The sequence below is a fragment of the Lissotriton helveticus genome, chromosome 4_1 (assembly GCF_964261635.1).
Source record: "Lissotriton helveticus chromosome 4_1, aLisHel1.1, whole genome shotgun sequence".
In the NCBI taxonomy this organism is placed as follows: Eukaryota; Metazoa; Chordata; class Amphibia; order Caudata; family Salamandridae; genus Lissotriton; species Lissotriton helveticus.
This window is the reverse complement of record NC_136063.1, coordinates 476,556,413-476,576,265: the sequence shown is the minus strand read 5'-3', so window position 1 is coordinate 476,576,265 and position 19,853 is coordinate 476,556,413. Positions and strand designations below refer to the sequence as shown.

The 19,853-nt window shown below is 39.9% G+C and overlaps 1 protein-coding gene across 4 annotated transcripts in view; it reads left to right on the top strand.

Moving 5' to 3' along the window:
* Positions 1-19,853, top strand: part of RIPK2 (receptor interacting serine/threonine kinase 2) — a 419,608-nt gene that overhangs the window by 214,233 nt on the left and 185,522 nt on the right. For all 4 annotated transcript variants that reach the window (XM_078687067.1, XM_078687064.1, XM_078687066.1 and 1 more), the window contains exon 4: positions 8,249-8,403. In XM_078687067.1, the coding sequence (XP_078543193.1) occupies positions 8,249-8,403 (155 nt within the window). The remainder of the gene's footprint in view (positions 1-8,248; positions 8,404-19,853) is intronic.

The window sequence follows — 19,853 nt, the reverse complement described above, 5'->3', positions numbered from 1 at the left end:
AGTTTTTGGGTAAAGGGGTATTTTTAGGGTTTAGGGTCAGTTTTCAGTTTTTAGGTAAAGGGGTATTTTTAGGGTTTAGGGTCAGTTTTCAGTTTTTGGGTAAAGGGGTATTTTTAGGGTTCAGGGTCAGTTTTTAGTTTTTGGGTAAAGGGGTATTTTTAGGGTTCAGGGTCAGTTTTCAGTTTTTGGGTAAAGGGGTATTTTTAGGGTTCAGGGTCATTTTTGGGTTTTTGGGTAAAGGGGTATTTTTAGGGTTCAGGGTCAGTTTTGGGTTTTTGGGTAAAGGGGTATTTTTAGGGTTCAGTGTCAGTTTTGGGTTTTTGGGTAAAGGGGTATTTTTAGGGTTCAGGGTCAGTTTTGGGTTTTTGGGTAAAGGGGTATTTTTAGGGTTCAGGGACAGTTTTGGGTTTTTGGGGTACAGAGTTAATTTGTAAAAATAAAATAAAATTATATTTAAATTAAATTATTTAAATGTAATTAAATAAAAATTAATTATATTTTAATAATTTAAATTAATTTAAATTAAAAAAAATATTTTTAGGGTTCATGGTCAGTTTTGGGTTTTTGGGGTACAGGGTTAATTTGTAAAAATAAATTAAAATTATATTTAAATTAAATTAATTAAATAAAATTAAATAAAATTTAATTATATTTTAATAATTTAAAATTTATATTAAAAAAAATATTATATACTTACCAATATTTACGTTGTAATGGTATGCGTTGTAAAGGTACTTGCGTTGTAAAGTCTTGCGTTGTAATGGTATGCGTTGTAAAAGTTTTTGCGTTGTAAAAAATTCGTTGTAATGGTAGTCGTTGTAAAAGTATGCGTTGTAACGTCATACATCCGTACAATCTACAATAAAAGCAAATCCGATGTAATCCGTTTTAATATACATTAACAAAAACAAACGAAAAAACGATTTACAAGATCATAATAGTTCTAAGCAATGTTTTTCTAAAGAATAACGCTCCCTAGAGGTTATTTGACAGTAACTGTAGGTGATGTTGTCACTGTAGTGATTGCACATTACTGATTGAATAAATGTTTCTTGTGAAGCTTTCTAAAATAGGATAAACATGGTTGACTTCAGAGGGGAGTAGGAAGGGCATTCCAGCATTTGGCCTCCACTATATAGTAGGCTCTGTTTGCAAATGTTATACCGATCTTGGTGGTTTTAGCAAAAATTATTGCTCTGATGTGCAGATGACGTCAAGAACAATCCCAGGTAAATGGTATTGACATAAATTGAGGTGGATGATTGAATGAATGAACCCAACTTAAAGAATGCACTGCTGCTCTGAGAAGTGTCCCTGCACTAAATGCAGTATAGATGATGATAGATTACTAAGCTTAATTTTGTGAAAAGTGTACATTTATGTCTTAGTGAATGTATGGGTGAGTGACTAATCTGAGTGAATGTCTGTAGCAGTCTGTCAGTTGGTGTGTAAGTGTTTTTGCATGCTAACTGTTAACTATACCGTTCTGTATACTTTGTTTTTTTTCAATTTTTAAGTTTTTTTTAAATTCTATTTCTTAATTGTAATGTCAATTTTTTTGTAAGTAAAGCTGTAAGATTTTCATACTTTCTTTCTATAATTGGAAATTGTGCATTATATTTATATAATACACCATTTTTTTAATCAGAAAATCTATCAATAACTGGTTTTATTTTTAACAATTTTGTAAGACACCACCACTTTTTTGCATTTAAAGTGGAGAGTCTGTCATCAGTAAATGTATTTCACCTACTGAAAAATTCACAAAGACATTTCTTAAATGAAGTTGAACTCTAAATGTTTAGTGGAATATTTCTTTACCTTTTCTTTGTATGATCAATTTAGAATAAATGCACATTTTCTGCAAAAAAATAATTATATCTGACTACTGAAGTCATTGCGATGATGGTGGTAGTCGCAAAGAGCGTGTGGTTTATACAAAGTGTGAACATGACATAAAAAAAGACATAGTCTACCTTTCAAACTCATATTTTTCTAGTGAGTTTCCAGATCAATCGCCTCTGAACACTTTTTCCCGTTTCTGCAAAGACAGGGGAAGCCGAGATTGACGACGGTAGTTGTGGATAGTGCACGTTTTTCAAAAATTCTCAAACGTATATGTAGAGGTGCTGTGAGCAAGTTTAGTATATCTGTTCATTATTATAATATTGAAAGTTCTTCTTTTCTTTCCACTGCTTCACCACGGTAACTGCGACTATTTCGGTCACCTTGAATATCACATGATTGGGAAAGCAATGAATATAATTGGATAATACACTTTTTGGCAAATTCATTAGGAAGTTCACACCCATTCATCCTTCTTGAATCTTCTTTCATTGAACTTCTTTCTGATCAGGTGGATTCATTTTGCTGTGCAAACCTTTTGCTCTTTTATCTATCAGAAATGGCAACACAGCAAGGAAATGGGGGTCAGCAGCAATAACAGCTGGACCAGGATTTGGAGGCGATGGACTTTGAAGATCTGGAAGAACAGGAACTACCACACGAGAGCCAGTGGGGCTTGGGATTTTTTTTACAATCCCATCGGGTGAATCAAAACCAGCAGCCAAACTTGTGCAAGGCACAATTTGCAAAAAGACCCTCTCTAGAGGTACAAACAAGATGTATTCCTGTGGGACAACGTCCATGTTATAACATCTAAAATCCTATAATGAGAAGCCTCTCCAACTGGCGATCGAGCAGAGGGAAGCTGCAGGGTCATCTACTTCAATGGCAGCAGCAACAATTCCTGGTCAAAAACTCCCTTCTGAGATGCAGAGTACTGCAACATATATGGCTCCGGAGATGTCAAGAATGGCTACGCACTGCCTGGACTTTAGTGTTGTCATAAGTGCTGGTGAGCAGTCTCTTACAGCTATTCACAATGCTGCAAAACAACATACATGCTAATTTATTTCCTCTTTTATATGTTTTGCACATTTTTCAGTGCACATTTTTTCAATTCCTGCTGTCCCCGTTGCCAATTTTATTATAAAAAAAAATAAAAAAATTAAAAGTTTTCAAAAGCTCAAAAAAAAGGTTCCTTTTGAAACCGCCTTTTACAGTTAAGAAGAAATAAAGTATATTTATATGTGGAATGAGTGTATGACTGGTATATGGATAATTAACTGAGTGCACAACTGGTGCATGGCTGTTACAATGAGTACAGCAGTGGTGCCTTAGTAAATCTATGAGTGCATAAGTAGTGCCTGAGTGATTGGATGAGTGTAAACATAGTGATTGGATGATTGCATGTGTGCATGGGTAGTGTGTGGCTGAATGATTGAGTGCATATGCAGTACCTGAGTGAATGGAAGAGTGAAACTGTAGTTTCTGAGTGAATGGATGAGTGCATCGATAATAGCTGGATGAATGAATGAGTGCAGGAAAGTGCCTTGGTGATTGCAAGAGTGCATGGATAATGCCTGGGTGAATAGATGAGTACAAGGGTAGTACCTGGGTGATTGAATGTATGCATGGGCAGTGCCTCTGTGAATAGATGAGTGCATGGGTAGTGTCGGAGTAAATGCATGAATGCATGAGCGAGTGCAAGGGTAGTGCCCGGGTGAGTGGATGGGTAGCACCTCAGTGAATGGATGAAGGCATGCATAGTACCTGAGTGATGAGATGAGCGCAAGGGTAGTGCCTGAGTGATTAGAGGTGTCCATGGTTAGTGCCTGGGTGAATGGATGACTGCGTGTGTAGTGCAGGAGTGAATAGGTGAGTGCATGGGTTCTGGCTCAGTGATTCGATATGTGCATGGTTAGTGCCTGGGTGAATGGATGAGTTCAAGTGTAGAGCCTGGGTCATTACACGAGGGGTTGGATGTGCCAGAGTGAATGAATGAGTGCGTGCATGGGTAGTGCCTGGATCATTCCACAAGTGTATGTGTAGTGCCAGAGTGAATGAATGAACTCATGCATACTACCTGAGTGAACAAATTAGTGCAATGGTAGTGCCTAGGTGATTGGAAGAATGTATGATTAGTGCCTGGTTGATTGGATGAGTGCATCAGTACTGCCTGATTGATTGGATGAGTGCATCAGTAATGACTGGGTGGGTGGATGAGTGCACGGGTAATGCCTCCGTGAATGATTGAGTACAAGGGTAGTCCCTAGGTGATTGGATGAGTGCATGGATAGTGCCTAAGTGATTAAGAGTGTGCATAGATAGTGCCTGAGAGAATGGATGAGTGTAAACATAGTGATTGGATGATTGCATGTGTGTATTGGTAGTGTGTGGCTGAATGATTGAGTGCATATGCAGTGCCTGAGTGAATGGAAGAGTGGAACGGTAGTGTCTGAGTGAATGGATGAGTGCATGGATAATGGCTGGATGAATTAATGAGTGCATGGATAATGCCTTGGTGATTACAGGAGTGCATGGATAATGCCTTGCTGGTTACAGGAGTGCATGGATAAAGCCTGGGTGAATAGATGAGTGCATGAGTACTGGCTGGGTGAGTAGATGAGTACAAGGCTAGTACCTGGGAGATTGGATGTATGTATGGGCAGTGCCTCAGTGAATAGATGAGAGCATGGGTAGTGTCAGAGTAAATGCATAAGTGAGTGCAAGGGTAGTGCCTGGGTGTTTGGGTGAGTGTATGGGTAGCGCCTGAGTGAATGGATGAGCGCATGCATAGTACCTGAGTGATGAGATGAGCGCAAGGGTGGTGCCTGAGTGATTGGATGTGTCCATGGGTAGTGCCTGGGTGAATGGATGACTACGTGGGTAGTGCAGGAGTGAATAGGTGAGTGCATGGGTTCTGACTGAGTGATTCGATATCTGCATGGTTAGTGTCTGGGTGAATGCATTAGTGCATGACTGAATGGATGAGTTCAGGTGTAGAGTCTGGGTCATTAGACGAGTGGTTGGATGTGTCTGAGTGAATGGATGAGTGGAAGGGTAATGGCTGGGTGATTGGATATGTGCATGTGTAGTGCCTGGGTGAATGGATGAGTGCATAGGTAGTGCCTGGATCATTTGGTGAGTGTATGTGTAGTGCTTGAGTGAATGAATGAGCTCATGCATACTGCCTGAGTGAACAGATGAGTGCAATGGTAGTGCCTAGGTGATTGGAAGAATGTATGATTAGTGCCTTGTTGATTGGATGAGTGTATCAGTACTGCCTGATTGATTGGAGGAGTGCATCAATAATGACTGGGTGGGTGGATGAGTGCACGTGTAAGACCTCAGTGAATGAGTGAGTGCAAGGGTAGTGTCTGGGTGATTGGATGAGTGCATGGATAGTGCCTAAGTGATTACGAGTGTGCATAGATAGTGCCTGAGAGAATGGGAGAGTGCATGGTAACTGTTTGGGTGATTGGATGAGTGCATGATGAGTAATGACTAGCAGGTTGGGCGACGCCCACAAATAGAAACTGCCTGTGCTAGTTTATTCTTATGGCTTTCTTGCTGCTTTTACTATTAATATGGTACATATGAAGGCCAAAGTGAATGAAAGGCAATCATTGTTATTGTTAAAAAAAAATGGAGATTATAATTTATTTCCTAGTAGCCACTTCTTATGTCCTCCAAATAGTAGTTTGTGTGGTACACTGCCAGGGCAATTTTTCATTTTGGATGCATAAAAAAGATGGTTTTTGTTTGACTTGTTGGGAAAGTTTTATTTTTTGAGCCAGAGAGCATGCAAAGAAAACTTATGTAGATCAAGCTGTATTCTACATGTGTGTGTGTGTATACATGTTTAAGCCATGTGTGGCTGTAGATACACATGCTGCGCTTACTCCTGCCATCTAGTGTGTGCAAGTTGCTTTTGTTCGAAGAAGCTTTTTGAGTCACAAGGTACAGCGATTCCACCTCTCGCTGTTAATTGGCATGGTCGTCGACTTAAATTGTTAGATTGTTCTTTCTGCCGTCTGGTTCGGATGTGTACTCCCGTGCTCTGGTTCAACACTGGCGCAGTGCTCTTTCTGGTCTACACAGGTTACTTCCCTCAGATGGTATTTCTATCGGTGTGTCATCCTTATTTTCTACGTCTCTGGTCGATGATTGTGGCTTCGCTCGAGCTGTGTTCGTGTCAGCCACTCGCCCTCATGGGCCCTACGCTTTTCGGCCTACTTCAGTCTCCCCATCTTATCCCTCCATCATGCCTTGACAGTGATTGAACAAACGCCATTCCACTACTGTCCTCGCTGCCATGCAAAGTATTCTCTGACTCGCCTCCATCAAGTCTGTAATTTGTGTCTTTCACCTGAGCACCACAAGACTGTCTGTGATGCCTGCGACTCTTTCTACTCGAAAAAGACTCTCTGCATACATTGAGCCTGCCGTCTTGAGATGTCGCGTAGGTGTCGCCCGGACCTAATTGGCACCAGGAGATAGAGGAGGAGCACTGTCCCCAGCTGTCGGTTGCAGCTCCCTGACGTCACCTCTATCTCCGATCTGGAGGTCAAGGACCTTCCACTAACTCAGCAAGCGATGAGCGTGGTACCCCCGCCCCTAAACACCGCTCACAAGTTGAGCAGCCCCATTCCAAAAGCCATTCAGCCACTCTGTTGAGTCAGAGATATGCACCTGGGCCACCACTGCCTTCGGTCCATGGTAGACACGACCACCACCTTCAGACGCAATGCCCAGCTCAGGCTCGGTGCTGAAGAAACAGGGAGGCTGCCTGCTTAGGCACTGACCATTTCCACATCAGCGCCAACCCAACACTCTTGGCGACAAAATTGAAATCAGCCTGATAGTTGAAATTCTCGGCATCAACCAACAGGTCTTACCTTGGCTTGGGTGCTGTTGAACTGATCTACCATAAACTCTAAGAGGAGATCAACGCTAAACAGAGACATTTGGGCATTCATCCCGATACAGGGTGGATTCTCACCAATGCTTCTGGGTCTGGTGCTCAGTCATCCAAACACCAGCTGTCCTTCAAGGAAGCCTTGCATAAGCCAGTTCCATCCAAGCAGCGCAAGAAAGCAAAGAAGGCCAAACGAATTTTGCCTTTTACACACCCATCACCTCACCCTGTTCCACAGTGTTTCACAGTGCTTACCTTTCCCTCCTTCTTCAGGGGACCCCCTTTCCCTTAAACCTCAGGGGTCACCTCACTCAGACATGGGAGGGGACACCTTTGTTACTACGCCCCACCATCACTACTGCTAACATGGCATGACTTTTGTTCAGAAAGGCAAGGGATTTCAAGGTTATCTTTGGTAGGTGTAGGTGATAAAAGCCTCCTCTTATAACTAAAGAACGGTCTGAATACATTCAGATTCGTAGACCTTTACCATGCAGACTGGGGTTTGGTTGTACCTCAGGGAAACCAGGTAATCTCTTTGGACCATAGCGTATGTGAAATCCTAACTTGCGTTACCACTGTTTAACCGAGATTGACATATGATTGATTCAGACACCTACATTGGTTGGTCTCAAACGGATCTTTACCGAAATATTTGTTTTCATTTTCTATTGCGGGGAGTTTGTGGGTAAATTGTAAAGCATCAGTATAATTGTAATATGTATTGCTTCGGAATTGGAACATTTTTCATTAGGGCCCCTTCTAACATTAAAAAGTGGAGGAGGTAATACGGCCCTTTTTTTAAAACCACAATTCAAAGAGTTCCTTCTGGATCAGAAGCTTGAAATGTTCAAATTAGATCAATTAAATGAGATTACAAGGACACTCACAACAATACTGTTAACTTATACATTGATAAGTGCTTTGCATGAGAGTTGAGCGAGGTAGCGGAACATTATAAAAACGATGAGTACATTTGGGCAGGTGGCAGTAGAGGGTTTGGTTAAAGGTGGTGAATCTTGGCTTGTTCCTTTGTAGGCTGAAGAAAATAGATGGCTATTATGGATGAGAATAAATGAAATATTTCAGACTCTGATACAAAGTATCTGAAGGGTAGTTCAACAGTGTCAACCATAATAACCAGTGAGTGGGTGATATAATGCCTACATGATATCAACATGATTGGATTCTCAAAATACTCATAGTGAAAGTTAAAGAAAAACCTAAATAAATAATCTGGGATGTTTAATCTTCCTGAGTTGATCATTTAAACTGCACAGCAAAGTGTTTCAGTTTTACTTCCTATTATTTACCTGGCATCATCTATTTGTAATATTGACATATGTAGTTTTACAATACATGTGTTCTTTGTTACCAGTCTCCATAGCTGACGCATGTGTGCCTAGAGATGGAGCATTTGCTGAATGCAGATGACTGAATAGTTGGGGGAACATATGGAATACTGTAATTTTATTTCTTTTCAAGATTGCAGATTTTGGCCTCTCAAAATGGCGTATGCTATCATCATCACAATCAGCTGTGGACACCTCTTCAGGAGGAGGAACAATCATCTACATGCCTCCAGAAGATTATGAACCCAACAAAAAATCACGAGCAAGCGTGAAGCACGATATATACAGGTGAGGTGATGAAATAGGCAGTGAAATCAAGAATGCCTGAACTAATGCTAAGTTCACTCAGCCTAGGAAGTCTGAGATGGACAACATTTAAGCAGTATGGCTAAGCAGAATATAGGAATTCTGGTAAAAAAAAATTAATTCAGTATATAAATCTATGCAGTTTACTAGAGATCGCAGTGAGATTATATCAACTTTCTCTTTTTTCTTGAAATATATTTTTCTTGATTCCTACATCATAAATTGAGAAATACTTGTATAGTGTACGCAAATACAATACGCTAATTGAAACATCCGGCGGTAAACAAAATGAACAGTTGGGCGCAGTCAACAATTGCAAACATAGGTATGAATCTGACTGGTACGCAGTATTCTCTGACAGTATTGTCAAAAGTCTACACATAAAAATACAGGAGTCCTATGTAGGATCCAGGAAATCCTGGTAATGTATCTATACATACTCGGAAGGTAGCAAACTAGCATGGAAAACATACAGTTGTGTGCTAATCAAAACATACGGGATATTGGGAAACCAAAGTATTTGAAAGAAAGACCATGACTCTTACAGCATTTGTATTGTACATTCTGGGGCCTTAAGACTTGGTGTATTGTCTCGCTCCATTGCTGCCAGAGTGAGAGTAAGGTTTGGCAGAGTTTTAGTGAATGAAGGCTCCCCATATTTGTGTGCCTAATAGCGGAGCCTATCAATTATCCATTTGCTTAAGGCTGTTTCTGTCATAGCCATTGACCAATATCAACATTCTGAATGCAGTTGTAAAATGAGATTTTAACATAGAGGCAGTAGGGAAATATAATTGAAGTGGCTGTGATCATCGAGATTTAAATATAAAAAACATTATGTAAAGAATGCAATATTAAAAATAGACGATAAAGATATTTACACAGTGCTAACAATATTTAAATTAATAAACAACGTGTAACTAGAGCCTCCTGGATCACAGGTAAGGACATCACTATCTACATTGCCCCATCTGCAACCTTCTACTTTTGCAGCCATGCTCTGCCAATAAAGTGGGCTAATGCCTTGGATATGATAAAATGTTCTGTGCCAGCAAAGATTTACCTAAACTCTATTACTGTACAGATTCCTTTTGCACGAAAGAGAGACCTAGCCATGCCATTCTTAGGTGACTGTAAAATGGGCAAAAACAAGTCTGTCAGTCATTTTTATCTCTATTTTCTCACATTTTCTCTCTGTCTCTTGAACTACCAATCCAGTACCCCTACCAGAGGTAACTGGCCCAACCTAAATTTGTCATAAGAGCACCTTGCCTGAGATAGTGCAGTCCTGCTTAGATTAATCTCAAACCCAGGCTCCTATTTTATGTTCACTTGTTCCTTGACCATCTGACTTGTACTCCCGTTAGCAAGATGCCATTCAAGGAAATATTTTTGAGTCTTCAACATTCGTGCTACTACCTCAGTCTTCATTATGTGTAGGATTATCCATTAGCTGGCCTGGTCAAGTTCTTACGAGTCAAACTAGATCCCTCTCAGTACTCTGCAGTAACCATGCTTTTCTTGCTTGTTTATATCCAAAATGACCCTGATTTCATCCATGGTACCAATACATGAAGTGAAAAATCCTGTTATTGCCACAAAGCTTGATGAGAGAAAAATTATCCCAAATGAGAATTTAAGATGGTTACAGGAAAGTTATTTCTGGTATTGCTACTGCTTTTGCTAAATACAGTTTGCAAAAGGTTTACAATGCAGAAACTTCCAAGGTCACACAGACTTTTCTTTTATGTTTTAGTAATATGTTTTGGAGCATTAAGAGAAACCACTGACATTATTGTCTGAACCTATCTCTGAAATATCCCAACAATACAATTCTAAGAACAATGGATTTATTGTAACCTCCTACTGTAGGAGAAATCTCACATCTAAAAATAGAATTTAGAGAGACGGAAGGAGAACAATATTTTCTAATTAAAGAACAGCAGTATAGAAACAATTCAGGAATAGATAATCTAATCAGAGGAATGAAAATGCCACATTCCTATAAACTTCAGATAAAGCAGCATTCCAATCAAACAAGCCGAAATCACTGAAAAATGTGATTAAATAGTTGAACAGGCCAACATAGTCACAAAGTCCCCTCTGTTTGTGCCCGAAGTGTGACCATCACAGGGAAAACAGTTCTGTCTGCACATTTTTCACCAACCCAAACAAGGACCTTAAGTCTAACACCATTATTCCTGATCATGCTGGTGCAGCACAAGATTGCCCAACCTTAACACGCCCCAAATGTCACAGACACTTTAGAACTACATGGTATGAAAAGTGCACTTAGCACATGATTCATATAAGGTCTAACAAATTAATGTTAGTGTTGCACCTGACATGTATTAAAGAGTGCCTTCACTGTAGGACTAGAGAACTTACTTACATAAATGTCTTGCCTTGATTCAGTGTGGTTAATAATGAATTAACTTTATTTAGTAGAAAATATATTCACCACAGAGATTAAATGTGACTTTCTAAAAATGTGTGCTACTTTCTGTGAATAACGTAACAAATTAAAACAATGATTAAATATCTCCTTACATTTGTAGAATGTAATCTTGCTCGAAACGACAATCGATTTAGGTAAATTGTGCATTAATATTTCATATATTTGATTTAAATGTAGTTATCATTCATAGTTATTATTGAGCATTATGATGATTTATTGAGTGTTACATGTAGTATCAAACTTATTGTATTAGTACTGTATATTCATTTGTGTTTAAATGCGCACACGCATATCCAATGGAAACCATTAAAGGTAATGCTAAACTTAACATAAGTACGCCTGTATTTCACCATGCTGCATAAAGCTGATTTCATTTTTCAGCTAACGCAACATTTCTTGCTGGTATTTGCATGCAATGTTATTTTAGAACAGATACATCACTTTACTAGAGACAGGAGGTACAGGAGACAGAGAAAAAGACCTTGACGAAAAGTACATGGAGAAACAGAGCTCTAACTGAATGAGCTATTGTCCAATGTTTAAAACCCATGGGTGTTTCAGAGCGAAACATGTCATTCCCATGTCTAGTGTAAGACATACTGGAATCGTTACAGCCGGCAACCTGATTATTTGTGTATTTCAATGGACCCATGATGGTGTGATTAAGGGGGATGCTGCCAAATAGACTTTACACATTACACTATACCATTCCCCTTGGAATGTTACCCAAATCCCTTTTTTCTGACTTTGCCACAATGCTGATCAGATTCCTGCAGACACCTTTCCTTAATTCCCTCCTTCTTTGATTCATTGCTTGCTTGATGGACTTTTAGAGGTTCTGTGCTGCAATGCTTTTCCTGATTTGTGCTCAAGTGTGGCTTAGATTGACACTTACATTTGACCCATAGAGGACTCTAAACCAAGTTTCTGAGATGCTAACACTTTCCTATTTTGATTTCCTTTGTCCTGACCTGACTTAATTTAATGAGTCCCCCTAATTACTGGAACCATTTCCCCCCCAAACCATTCTCTGCGCTCTAGATTACTAATGTATAGGAGAGAGAGGCTTAGATTATTCTCTGAGCATCACATCGTAAGTTATTGTTCTGCATTGCAGTGACTGAACTACTGGTTTGATTGATTCTTACTGGCTTCAATTGTTTACAGTGTCTGGGGATCCCTGTTGTCATTTTATATCTTTATAGCATGGTGCTGAGAGCTGTTTATTTGAATTTTATCATTAACTTGTAATAAACCTTTTGGACTTGACTACCAATTCTTGGTCCTCATTGTGAAGCCAAATGGTTGCACTGTTCATTGAAATTTGATTGGCTGTTAATACAAACTCCCATCACCTCTCAGAGATCGACTAAAAAGTCCATCGGAGGACCAATGGTAAGCAAGTGGGCCCAGCTGGATCAACACTCTCAGAGAAACACAAAGACAGCATTATATATCCATAGTAGTTAGAAGATCATGTAGACCTCTAATTACTGAATATTCGGTACGTGATTTTTTTCATGTCTGAATACTAACAATTGTGTAACAATGTGCAAGTGGGTGAAAACCTGGCTACCTGTCCTTGACTTCTTGGCTGGATGTGGAACACAACTCAAAGATTGTCTTCCATTTAGCAGCTCTTTGCTCAGTCCTGGATATCATAGTTCAGTTTGCATCTCTGTATCAAAGATGGCCAAGCACAGTTATAATATCATTAGGCGCATATTTAGGCACCGTGTTTATTTAGGCTCATTTGACCATAGTACTCTGTTTGAAAAGGAGGTGTGGTAACACTCAAAGCAAGGCAGCTTCAGCATTTGTAGTATGTAGGTGTTGGTCTACTAGTCAGACCCCAGTATGTTGTAGTATTTGGAGCATTTCACAACAATCTTTTAATTTTTCTATTCTATAGTGAAAATCAAAATGTAGCCAGTGTCTTGTAAGTTTTGTATAGAACACCTACTTTTCCAACATGTCCACCATGTTTGATGCCTTCCTCTCTCCCTCTGCAGATTCTGCTATGGTAGTTTTTTTTTCTCTGTTGTTACTTATTAATGTGGCTAGTCCCTAGTCTTGGAGTGAGGGTCAGGCAAATGAGGACAAAAAAAAATAAAAAATGAATGTGACTAGTCCCACAACTGTGTGAGTGGTGCTTCCTTCCACACATACTGCTACACGTGTTTGTGCAGAATGGGTTCTGCAGTACTTTCTTCACTTCTTCAAGTGTATCTCTTTGCTTAACTGGCTTCTTGTTGGCAACTGTTGGAAAATAAAGTTGTTCTGTAAAGTGAGAGTATGAATGGCAGTTGCTGGAGGACTGTTCATAGCATTACCTCTTCCTCTGCTCACTGATGTTTATTTAGGAGAGAATAGGAAAGGGACAGGTTCTTTCTGGGGCACTGTATGCAGCGGAAGATGCAGGGGGTTGCATAATGGCATGGTGGAGGTATAGGAGATCAGAGGTTGGAGCTCAGGGGGCACCTTAGAAGAGATTATCACACATAAAGATTCAGAGCCAAGAACACATTTGAAAGGTCCTATGTATGCTCTGCTGGTAACCCTTCACTAGTTCCATTATTGTCAATTAATTTTTTTAGGTATCGCCTAGCATTGCAGCGCATGTGGTGCTCGCTCTGCGAGATCTATTGTAATTGAGCCTATTTCAGAAGTGAAGTGGAAGCTCCGCCCATTCTTTTTACTGGTGTGTATCACACTTTATGCTAAACGCTCACTTTCTATTTGAAGTGAGGCTTTTTTATTCCCTCCCTGTCTCCTTTTCAGCTCGCCCATCCGGACTGGATCGTGCACTTGCGGCGTGACATGGTGGGATTTATATGTTGGTCAGTACTATTTTATACACACACTGCGCTGCATTTTCCGGAATGTGACTGTTTACATTTCACGGCGTTTTCACTTTACCAAAGCGCGGTGTTCATTGTCTGGTATGTGACTTCTTAGATCTTTATGGCGCTTTCACTTTAACAAACAGTGGTGCTTCGTTCTTCGATATGGGACTTCATTGTTTTATTGTGGCCATAGTCACGTCTACAGGTTGTTTTCCTCACAGCATCCTTTTCCTGGCCTCTGTGCCCTCCCCCACTTCCTCAGCGGGGCATATCCGGTGCAGTCGCAGCCATTCTTTTAAGCTTTGCATTTCATTGCAAGACTCAGGTAGTGGTTTACAGAGGCTAAATACCAGGGCACTGCACACCCACGCTTCTTATATTTTCAAGCGGTGCCTTAAATAGAAAAGTGCCGGCGATCACAGGGTTTGAAGGTTCACACAGGGAAGAAGGGGTTTTTGGATGAAAGGTTTATCCTCTAATTGAAAAGGGAATCTCTGTGTGCAAAACAACAGGGCATCAAGATAGTTAGAATATCGGGTGACTGTGTTTGAAATTTGAGACATTGAGGCTGGCCCAGCACTCCTGTCAGCGACGGAGACAGCAGTCCTAGATGTCACTGTGACGCTCACACATCTAACTACTGAGGCTGCGCTCAAAGGCATGAAGCTGAGTTTAGCCTTCAACCAGGACTCTGCACTGTTGAGCAAAACTCAGGCAGTGCGTATGCCGCACTGCAAACTGTGGCGACGGTAACAAGCAAGGAGTCAGTGTAAGACTCCCACTCATTGACTAGGCTTGCTCTCCAAGGTGCGAGACTCATGCTATGTTCGAATGGTACTGCACCCTTAGGTGTGAGACTCACATGCATAAGGGTTGGGAAACGGAGTCTGTGTGTATTTTCTTGCACTTCCGAAAGAAGCTGGTTTGCCCATGTCTCGTGGCGCAGTGACAGTGTAGTGTATGGAGAGCCGTTTGTGATCCTCACTGATCTATCTACATCTCAGCAAGGAAATTGTACCCCCCACCTGATATGCAGCGGAACAATTGCGCCCGTCCCAGCACTCACACTCATGTTTGACAATCTTGCTAGCTAGCTACCAAGTGAAATGTGTGTCACAGCTTTTGTGGTTGCGGTGACCTGCCAAGCCTGTGTAATTGGGCTTCTAGGTACACAAAAATAAAAAGTCACAGCGCTTTTCTTCTTTCCCTCTCCTGCCTCCTGCGCTCTCCAATGCATGTGTCTGGCACCTCAAAGCAGAGCAGAGGCTGATGCAGGCAATATGTGCCCCAACCTCCACTCTGCTGTGGCCAGCAGGAGACCACGCACCCAACCCCCCCCCCTCCTCCAAGCATTCAAAAGAAGGACAGCTCGCAGAAGCTCAACTATCAAACCGGTGTTGAGTTTTAACGGGGATCACTGAAGTAATACAACATGGAAGCGTGTTATATTTCTTTTAGTTTTATTCCAGGTATAGTAGAAGAACAGCTTATACAACCACCAGGCAACGGTATCTTCCAACACTGGCTCCCAACCGCTTATCCATAGAATTCCCAACAAGAATATAGAACATAGAATGCAAGCTCAAGATAAACAAGTGAAAAGGAAACCCAATGAATACAACACACCTCCCCCCCAATAAAACCAAAAAAAAACATTAAGAAAACCATCAATATTTCACATAATCTCTCATTTTCAGCGGAGCATTCCTAGAACGACAACTCCTTCTAGGTTCACACATGAATTGGTAAGCATCTTTAGAGGTCTTATCAGCAGTTCCCATTTCCCCAGACATACTATTCTGTCCCACAACAGGAGAAGAAGTTTGCTCAGAACCGTTCTCAACTTGGCCACCTGAAACAGAATCAGGAACTAGACCACCATTTGAAGTAGATTCAGGAAAATAGAAACTGTCAAAGAAATTCTGAGAATCCTCATGAATTATCTCTTTAGAATGCACAACAGGCAAATGATGTTTCTCTTGAGGTTTCCCAATAAGAGACTTATTCTTGAACAAAGAAACACGTCTGAAATTCCAAACTTTACCATCTTTTACTCTTACTGCTTTAGAAAAAACTTCAATCACCTCAATAGGATCAGACCATTTAGGCCCTCTCCTATTGTAAGTCCCTCCAAGTTTCACTCTCACCAAATCACCAATTTGAACCTTCTGATCCTGTCCTTGATGCACAAATTTATACTTATTCATTTTTCCTTGATAAATCCGTACACGTTCTCTTGCATGAGCAAAATCCACACCATCATCCTGTGAATACCTTCCTTTCAACCACCAAGGTAGAAGTTTCACCCCAGGTTTCCGGCCTCTCAACATTTCAAAAGGAGAATAACTAGTAACAGCACTCGGGGAAGTGCGATAAGTAAGCAAAGTAGCTCGCAAAGCTTTCCGCCAATCAATATTGCTTTTCACAGCCATTTGAATAGATTCTTTAATAACTCGGTTGAAACGCTCAACCTGACCATTCGCCTGTGGGTTATAATTAGAGACCCTTTTGTGCACAATACCGTAAGTCTTTAAGAACAGTTCCATCTCCTTACTTGTAAATTGGGTGCCATTGTCCGAAACCAACTCTGAAGGTAAACCCTCACGGGAGAAAACATTATCAAGAAATTCTATTATTTGTGAAGAAGTAATTTTCTCTACAACTTTAACCTCCGGCCATTTAGAAAAATAGTCTATTAAAACCAAAGCAAAAACTTCCTTAGAAGAAGGCAAACACAAAGGACCAATGATATCAATCCCTAGTTTCTTCCAAGGTCCATCAACAAACTCAATAGGAGATGTAGAAGTAGACCAAGGTTTGACAGATTTATCACTCTTGGAACAAGGAATACAGTCTCTGACCCATTTGTCTACAATATTGTCAATGCTTGGCCACCAGTAGAATTCTCTTAAACGCCTCTTTGTACAAGACATACCTAAGTGTCCCTCGTGAGCAATGGTCATTAATTTCTCTCTAACCCCAAATGGAGGAACAATTTTGTCACCTCTGGTAACAATATCTTGTGAAGACATAAGTTCGTCCTTTACCTTAAAAAAGGAACTCAACTCCCCATTCAACTTCCTCTCTTCTGGCCATCCAACCTGTAAAAATTCAAGTCCAACCTGTAAAAATTCAAGCACACTACACAAAACATTATCTTCACCCATTGCTCTTCTCCAATCATCCTCTGAAATAACTCCAGAAAAACCAAACCCGTTGACATCCTGAAAAGTATATGCAACGTCAACACACTCTTCTCCAGAATCACTGGAATCAGCATCAATAGGTAGGGGTAACCGAGACATACAGTCAGCGTGAACATTCAAACGGCCAGGAATATACTCAACACTGCATTGAAATTCTTGTAACTTAGCAGCCAATCTAGCCAAACGTGCGGTCAAAGTTCTTCCACCACCTGCATCTAACATGTTAATCAACGGTTTATGGTCCGTCCTTAGACAAAATTTTGTTCCCCACAAGAATTGTCTGAAATACGGCGCTGCCCAAGTACATGCCAATAATTCTCGCTCTATAGTGGAATAACTGCATTCTGCACCACGCAATGATCTCGAGGCATATGAAATGATATGTTCAATTCCATTATTTCTTTGCATCAAAACCGCCCCTAGACCAGTCCCACTCGCATCAACAGCTACTACACATTCCTGTCCAACCACAAATGGTTTCAAAAATGGTGCTGAGCAAATCTCCTTCTTAAGAATCTCAAACTCAATTTGTTGATCTTTACTCCAGTCAAATTTAAAAAAATTTTTTAACAACAATCTAAGATGAAATACTTTGGAAGCATAGTTCTGGATAAATTTGCTATAGAACTCAGTAAGACCCAAAAATGAGTATAACTGTTCTTTGTTTGTAGGAGCAGGTGCTTCAGCAATACTTTTAACGTGGTTAAGTTTAGGTTTAATGCCCAGGCTAGATATCTCATGTCCCAAGTATTCAACCTTTCCTTGTCTACATTTGCATTTAGAATATTTAAGTGGCAACCCTTTATTCTGTATACTCTGCAAAACGTTCATCAAGTTGTTATCATGTTCCACAAAATCTTTGCCATAGATTAGTATGTCGTCTTGAAAGGCTATCGCACCAGAACATCCTTCCAAAACTTCCTTCATCAACCTTTGGAATACAGATGCTGCGCTAGCTAAACCCAAAGGCATTCTTAAAAACTGGTACATACCCTCTGGTGTTATGAATGCTGTTAAGCATTTTGAATCCTCATGTAGCACAACCTGATGATAGGCACTAGCCAAATCCAATGTAGAAAAAACACAAGCCCTAGATAGTAGTGAGATTAATTCGTGTATATTAGGTAAAGGATGTCTATCAATCCAAATTTCTTTGTTAAGACTGCGGAGGTCAACACATAACCAAAGATCCCCATTAGGTTTAAGGGAAAGAACAACTGGAGAAACCCACAGTGAAGATTCCATGGGTTCAATGATCTTACCATGTACTAACTCTCCTAGTATATTCTTCAATTTGTCACGATAAGCAAGAGGTACATTGCGTACTCTGTCTCTCACCGGAATGGCAGTACTTTTGAGAATAATTTTATGTTTAAAATCAATGAATTCACCAAGAATTCACCAAGACTCTCCTCAAAAACTTTAGGAAACGTCGCCTTAATACTAGCAACAAATTGTTCATTAGAATCAGATACAACATATACAGAAGGTGAGGCATTAGGATCAAGTTTCATCCCCATTTCCTTCTGATGAGGCCAACCTAAAATTGACACACCTTTGGTAGCTATATATACCTTGCCTCTGGTTCTTCTACCTTGAAAATTTAAATCTGCCCAGAAAAAACCTTCCAAATCAATTTTTTTTTCAGTATAACCAGCTGGTCTAATATCAGGAAGCAATAATTCTTTGTCCCCTTTTAATTTCATAAAAACTTCTTTCCCAATTATAGTGTACCAGGCACAAGAATCAACCATCACTTGGATATCTTCACCATTAATAGATATCAAACAAGATGGAAAACTCTTGGTGTCACTACATCCAACACAAGAAATGCAGTTAAATTCACTAAATTGTTCACACATTCCTTCTTCACCTGATGTTACGCAATTTACTTTTGGATTAGATCTGCACATTTTCCCAAAATGGCCTACCCTCTTGCATTTTACACAGATTTTATTTAATGCTGGACAATTTCTAAAATTTCCAACATGGTCAAAACTACCACATCTATAACATATTATGAAATTGCGTTTCCCGGCAAATTTGTTTTCAGAAGAGGTAAATTCTTTTTTCCCCCACTTGTTTTCTTTCAGTTCCACCTCTTTTTTAAAAGAATGCAAAGGTTTCTTAAGATAGGACTGATTCTTAACTACAGATACTTCAGAAGTGGAGTCTTGAATTTTCACAGAAACAGTTTGAGATTGGCCTCTAATCTCATTAACAAATTTCTCAGATTGTTCAATACCCTTAGCTATATTAACTACAGCACTCAGAGAAGATTCAGTACCCAACCATAGTCTCTCTTGTATTTTTTTACTTTTGGTTTTCATCATGATTTGGTCTCGTAGAACTTGTTCATAGTTGATAGTGTCAAAAGCGCATGAACCTGCTAAAGCACGTAATGCTGAGACGTAATTTTTAATAGACTCATCATCTTTCTGAGCTCGTGAGTAAAATTTGAAACTTTCCATCACGGTATTGATTTTCTTGCCAAAACGTAAAGACAGTTGTTTTACAGCAATTTCAAATACATCAGTCTCCTCAGATCCTTCGATTGGAGGTAAATTCGTAAATTCTTTTATTCCCTGTCCACCTAAACAATGCCTCAAAAGGTCTAGTTTCCTCTTCTGAGACCAACCATCTTCTTCCAATACCTCAACATATGCCAAAAACATTGGGTACCATAACTCCCATTCAATTTTTGGTTCTCCTGCAACAGGTAAGAAGTGTGGAGGCGCTAAAATAGAGGACATCTTAAATAACTGTATAATGTGGAGTAACAGGAAAATGACTAAAAATAGACTTGCTTAAAAAAAAAATTTCCTCCACAAATTTTGCAATATAGCAAAAATGTCTCGAATTCAATTTATATTAAAAACGAGGTAAATTTCTTTTGAGATGAAAGTGTGCGAATCACTGAAG